The 7001-nt window shown below is 44.0% G+C and overlaps 1 protein-coding gene across 2 annotated transcripts in view; it reads left to right on the top strand.

Moving 5' to 3' along the window:
* Positions 1–4208, top strand: part of LOC115203269 (leucine-rich repeat-containing protein 49) — a 57639-nt gene extending 53431 nt beyond the window's left edge. For both annotated transcript variants that reach the window (XM_029767813.1, XM_029767814.1), the window contains 2 exons: positions 2352–2514; positions 2963–4208. In XM_029767813.1, coding sequence (XP_029623673.1) covers positions 2352–2514; positions 2963–3184 — 385 coding nt within the window. In that variant the 3' untranslated portion in view covers positions 3185–4208. The remainder of the gene's footprint in view (positions 1–2351; positions 2515–2962) is intronic.
* Positions 4209–7001: the final 2793 nt, after the last annotated feature.

Genomic DNA, 7001 nt, shown 5'->3' on the forward strand with positions numbered 1-7001 from the left:
TATACATACAGTGTTCAGGCTCTCTGTCTCCGACACAAGCACACACACTTATCCCAGTAGGTATTTTAGCCTGCAGCCTCCGCCTCGATGACTATTCCAGAGTTCTGGCACCAGCGTTTGGAACATGTTGGTGCAGTGCTGAATTTCATGAGATGAATAATGATGGACAGGGACGTTTGATGTAGCTAACATCCTTTATTAATGTTCTCATCCTGGTTACATCTGTACCAATCCTGCTGCTGAAAACTATACGACTGACAAAGAACTGATTTAAAAATGTATGTAGAAGTACTTTATCATTCCCAATTCATTGTTCGTAAAGTAATTGTTTGGCTTGGCTTCCATGGAATTCATGTCGGCACTACTGTAATAGTATCTGATACCAGTCTTGACAGATGTGTTAATGCGGAGCATTGAGTGAATGCCATTACTATTTGTCGAAACGTGTATTGTGATACTTTGTTATTCCCTTCTTTGACGATGGCACTGCACCTGGCAGGGTTATTGGATGCCCTGATGCCCCAGACATGTCTAACTCACCTGTCCCCCTTGCATAGCCGCTGGAAGTAGGGGTGCTGCAGCAGCCCCTGAAAAATCAGATTTAAAAAAATGTAATTAAGAAAAACATTATTATTTGAAAAAAACATTTTTTTTCACAAAAGTAGTGCACTGAGCCTTTATTAGTATTAGCGGACCGATATAGACGTCTGTAGCGTGGGCAAAAACATTTTTTCAGCATTTCCGCTTTGGCAAATAAGGTAGTTGTATAATTAAGAACAGTATCTTGCAGGATTCAATAGTTGGAATTGTAAGAGTTGTTGCCCTGTCCCTTTCTCTGAGATTGTAATTCTAATGGAATCCAGAAAGAACAAAACCCTGTCCTCAAAGATTTACATCAAATGGTGAAAGGTTATGGGTAAGGACACAAAACATCCACATCAAATTAAAGATTTTTCTTGATAAAATAACATGGAAAACAACCGCTTTTTGTGCAGTATTAATTTACTGTCATTACAAATCACTTAATGTAAATGTACATTACTGTATTGTACACAGGCTGGTCATCTAGGTTTGTACCTGTAGACTTTCCATCACCATGAAGAAGAACAATGCACAATACAGTAATTGAGTACATTGACACATCAAGTGGTTTGTGATGATATGATGTGGCTCAGTTGGTAGAGCATGGTGCTTGCATTGCTAGGGTTCTGGGTTTGATTCCCACAGGGGACTAGTACGAAAAAATATGAACATGTATACATTTGCAAAATATTTCAAGATACTGGAAAACATATATCAAGAATGTATTTTTATATTCCACAAGTATTTTCAGATTAACTGTTTTGTACAGATAATCATCAGACTCAAGTTACAAATGCTGGTAAACACTCAAATGCATTTAGTGTAAAAAATGTCACAAACGGAGTGCGCTGGGCCTTTGCTAGTCTTGTATTAGCGGACCGATATGGACATCTTCAGTGAGGGTCATTTAGTTTTCTGAAACAAAAAAACACAGCACCCCCACCCTCAAAACTACTTCTGCCTTGTCTCTCTCTCTTTCTCTCTCTCTCTCTCTCTCTCTATTTCTCTCTTTCTCTCTCTCTCTCTCTCTCTCTCTCTCTCTCTCTCTCTCTCTCTCTCTCTATTTCTCTCTCTCTCTTTCTCTCTATTTCTCTCTTTCTCTTTCTTTCTCTCTCTCTTTCTTTCTCTCTATTTCTCTCTATTTCTCTCGCTCTCTTTCTCTCTATTTCTCTCTCTCTATTTCTCTCTCTTTCTCTCTCTCTCTCTTTCTCTCTATTTCTCTCTCTCTCTTTCTCTCTATTTCTCTCTATTTCTCTCGCTCTCTTTCTCTCTATTTCTCTCTCTCTATTTCTCTCTATTTCTCTCTCTTTCTCTATTTCTCTCTCTTTCTCTCTATTTCTCTCTCTTTCTCTCTATTTCTCTCTCTCTATTTCTCTCTATTTCTCTCTCTTTCTCTATTTCTCTCTCTTTCTCTCTATTTCTCTCTATTTCTCTCGCTCTCTTTCTCTCTATTTCTCTCTCTCTATTTCTCTCTATTTCTCTCTCTCTCTTTCTCTCTATTTCTCTCTATTTCTCTCGCTCTCTTTCTCTCTATTTCTCTCTCTCTATTTCTCTCTATTTCTCTCTCTTTCTCTATTTCTCTCTCTTTCTCTCTATTTCTCTCTCTTTCTCTCTATTTCTCTCTCTCTTTCTCTCTATTTCTCTCTCTTTCTCTCTATTTCTCTCTCTCTTTCTCTCTATTTCTTTCTCTCTCTCTCTCTCTCTCTTGCTCTCCCTCTCCCCCCCCTCTCTCTTTTGCTCCCTCCTTCCCTGCCTCCCTCTCTCTCTAGGAAGCGTCAGCTGCAGTTTCTGTTGGATGGGCGTGGGCGCCGTGCAGGCTTGAGCCCAGAGGAGCTGCGTGACAACGGCAAGCTGCTGGGAGAGGGCCTGAGCAGAGCCCTGTTCAACTACCCCAGTAGAGACTGCTGCAGTGTGGGAGCAGAGAGCCCAGAGGTCAGCACTCTCAGACTATCACTCTGTCTGTAGCCTGGTCCCAGTGGTGATGACTGCAGTAGCAGAGTGGAAGCAGCCAGTCTAGCCTGGTGGTTCCCAGATCTCTTCCATCACAAAGAGATCTGGGACCAGGATAGACTGGCTGCGCTCACTCTGCTACTGCAGACATCACCACTACCTGTCAATGTATACCTGATGCTTCATACTGTAGCAGCTTTATTGAAGGCATGTTTTAATCATTTACAGCTGTGATTTTCAAACCTGCTCCTTGAGCAGTGAAACACCTGATTTAGCCAATAAAAGTATTGAAGTCAGTGGCTCTCCTGGAGAAGGGTTGAGGATCACTGATTTACATTGTAACATGATTACTATCCAATAAGATGATCAATGGAGACTTCCTCTCCCCAGTGTCAAAGCTAACAGTCCTCTGTTCCCTGGATCTCCTCAGGAGGGTGCTATGGAGTCGTCATCGGAGTGCGGAGCCATGATGGAGCAGTACATACAGGATCAGGTCCAGAGGGCATCTGACACCAACCTGAAGGGGGAGTCCCTCCACAAGCTGTGGCCCTCCATGTTCATGGAGATGGTGAGAGACTATGTGCTGGAGATGAGGGACCGATCGACATTCCGTCAGGCCTGCCTCAGCAGGCTCTCCACACAGGGAAAGTGAGAGGGTGAGGGGTAGAGACCTGGTAAAACTCCATAAGACCTACAGTACAGCAAACGGGACACATACTGGAAACAGGTACAGCATACTGGACACATACTAGAAACAGGTACAGCATACTGGACACATACTAGAAACAGGTACAGCATACTGGACACATACTAGAAACAGGTACAGCATACTGGACACATACTAGAAACAGGTACAGCATACTGGAGACATACTAGAAACAGGTACAGCATACTGGACACATACTAGAAACAAGTACAGCATACTGGACACATACTAGAAACAGGTACAGCATACTGGAAACAGGTACAACATACTGGACACATACTAGAAACAGGTACAGCATACTGGACACATACTAGAAACAGGTACAGCATACTGGACCTACTGGAAACAGGTACAGCATACCGGACCACTTCTTCTACTACAGCATATTGGACACTCTCATGCTGTTCTGTCTCACCATGTTAACCCGTCTTCATCATCACATGGTGTTAGTCAGTCAAGTTTTGGGGAATTTTGGGGTTCGATTTTTTTTTCATAACTGGAAAAACGTATTCTGATCGAAGATGGATGTGGATTTTTCTTTTAAAGGCAACTTTGGGGGGGTTCTCACCAGCCAGGCCTCATAAGCTTGAATGCACATTATCATGGAAAAGACAATATTGATGTTTGTTCTATACTCTGTTCTTCCTATTCAACTTGATTCCAGGATGCACGGAGCTATAGAGCTATATACTTGAGAAAGTCATTGTGAGCGTGCATTGTCATCTCTAAAGAGGAACACTCTTTGCACTTTAAAGCCTTCATAAAGACCCTGTTCATGATCTCCAGCTGAAGATTACAATGAGTGTGTCTCATTGAGCCTAGAATGATTGTGTCATGATAATCCTCTTCTTAATGTTTACTCTCTCTCTCTATGCCTGGTGTGATGACAAGGGCACAAAATACACGTTTTCTTTTCGGACCACTAATTTTCTGTATTGTACTTAGTAATAAAATATTCCGTAACACTTAACTGTTCCATGTTTATTGCTCATGTAGTGTCTCTGTTGATCAAGAAACCATGCTGCAGGAAATGTATTCTCCATCCATCAATTATCAAATTACTCAGAGCTAATATTTTGACTGAATCAGACAGACGATTTTGCACAAAAACATATAATCAAAAGTTGTTTTTTTGTTTTGTTATATTTATCTTTTCTGACCGTTAAACCTTAAGTATGTTATACTATATTATACCACCTCTGGCTCCTCTGATCTCTGACTATTAACTGAATTGTTTTGACGAACAGCACTATATCCAGCCACCTCCTAATACATTAGACTGAGCTGTGTACTAATGCTGTTCCACAGTGTCTCTCCCTGTGCATGCTCTACCCTGCACTGGGACATCCAGGGGCAATAGAGAGGGTCCTCTCTCCTGTTGAACTCAGAAAGGAATTTTCCTGGAGGCTTCAATAGAGCAGACTGGTTTACTACCAGCTGTTCCTGGTCCCCTCACTCACTACAACTACTCTGTAGAGAGGCTGGGCTCTCCACGCTGCCTGTGCTGTCAATGGTTTACAGTCAAGGCTTTCCAAAGTCAACACCAGACACCTGTGGCACTAAACAGGATTGGTGAAAAGGGAAACTGGAGCTCTGCCGGAGTGGGAGAGTTCCGAATTGACGGTATCGGAATGGTTTTCTGAATGGAATGTTCGTTGTGCAACTGAATAAACAGAAGCATCTTGGGGAGAGGCAACTGTGGTTCAAGTGTAAGTACTACTGCTCTCAGACAGTGTAATGTCCTACTGCTCTCAGACAGTGTAATGCCTACTGCTCTCAGACAGTGTAATGTCCTACTGCTCTCAGACAGTGTAGGGTCCTACTGCTCTCAGACAGTGTATTGTCCTACTGCTCTCAGGCAGTGTATGGTCCTACTGCTCTCAGGCAGTGTATGGTCCTACTGCTCTCAGACAGTGTAGGGTCCTACTGCTCTCAGACAGTGTAATGTCCTACTGCTCTCAGACAGTGTAGGGTCCTACTGCTCTCAGACAGTGTAGGGTCCTACTGCTCTCAGACAGTGTAATGTCCTACTGCTCTCAGACAGTGTAATGTCCTACTGCTCTCAGACAGTGTATTGTCCTACTGCTCTCAGACAGTGTAATGCCTACTGCTCTCAGACAGTGTAATGTCCTACTGCTCTCAGACAGTGTAGGGTCCTACTGCTCTCAGACAGTGTATTGTCCTACTGCTCTCAGGCAGTGTATGGTCCTACTGCTCTCAGACAGTGTAGGGTCCTACTGCTCTCAAACAGTGAAGGGTCCTACTGCTCTCAGACAGTGTAGGGTCCTACTGCTCTCAGACAGTGTAATGTCCTACTGCTCTCAGACAGTGTATTGTCCTACTGCTTTCAGACAGTGTAATGTACTACTGCTCTTAGACAGTGTAATGTCCTACTGCTCTTAGACAGTGTAATGTCCTAATGCTCTCAGACAGAGTAATGGTTTTATATGCATTATAGTCAAACATTGTTCTGCAGAAATAAGAACATTTCTCATGCACTTTTAGGGGAAAACGATAACATACACGTTCAAAAGTTTGGTGTTTTGCGGGTACTATTTAATGAAGCTGCCAGTTGAGGACTTGTGAGGCGTCTGTTTCTCAAACTAGACACTCTAATGTACTTGTCCTCTTGCTCAGTTGTGCACCGGGGCCTCCCACTCCTCTTTCTATTCTGGTTAGAGCCAGTTTGCACTGTTCTGTGAAGGGAGTAGTACACAGCGTTGTACGAGATCTTCAGTTTCTTGGAAATTTCTGCACCCTCTGTAGTGCCTTGCAGTCGGAGGCCATGCAGTTGCCATACCAGGCAGTGATGCAACCAGTCAGGATGCTCTCGATGGTGCAGTTGTAGAACCTTTTGAGGATCTGAGGACCTATGCCAAATCTTTTCAGTCTCCTGAGGGGGAATAGGTTTTGTCTTGCCCTCTTCACGACTGTATTGGTGTGCTTGGACCATGTTAGTTTGTTGGTGATGTGGACAAACAAGGAACTTGAAGCTCTCAACTGCTCCACTACAGCTCCGTCGATGAGAATGGGGGCGTGCTGGTCCTCCTTTTCCTGTAGTCCACAATCATCTCCTTTGTTTTGATCACGTTGAGGGAGAGGTTGTTGTCCTTGCACCACACGGTCAGGTCTCTGACCTCCTCCCTATAGGCTGTCTTGTCGTTGTCGGTGATCAGGCCTACCACTGTTGTGCTATCGGCAAACTTAATGATGGTGTTGGAGTCATGCCTGGCCGTGCAGTCATGAGTGAACAGGGAGTACAGGCCCCCGGGTTGAGGATCAGCACGGCGGATGTGTTGTTACCTACGCTTACCACCTGGGGGACGGCCCGTCAGGAAGTCCAGGATCCAGTTGCAGAGGGAGGTGTTTAGTCTCAGGGTCCTTAGCTTAGTGATGAGCTTTGAGGGCACTATGGTGTTAAACGCTGAGCTGTAGTCAGTGAATAGCATTCTCACATAGGTGTTCCTTTTGTCCAGGTGTGTAAGGGCAGTGTGGAGGGCAATAGAGATTGCATCATCTGTGGATCTGTTGGGGCGGTATGCAAATTGGAATGGGTCTTGGGTTTCTGGGATAATGGTGTTGATGTGAGCCATGACCAGCCTTTCAAAGCACTTCATGGTTACAGACGTGAGTGCTACGGGTCTGTAGTCATTTAGGCAGGTTACCTTAGTGTTCTTGGGCACAGGGACTATGGTGGTCTTCTTGCAACATGTTGGTATTACAGACTCAGACACTTGAAAATGTCAGTGAAGACACTTGCCAG

This window comes from Salmo trutta, chromosome 12, assembly GCF_901001165.1.
Source record: "Salmo trutta chromosome 12, fSalTru1.1, whole genome shotgun sequence".
NCBI lineage: Eukaryota > Metazoa > Chordata > Actinopteri > Salmoniformes > Salmonidae > Salmo > Salmo trutta.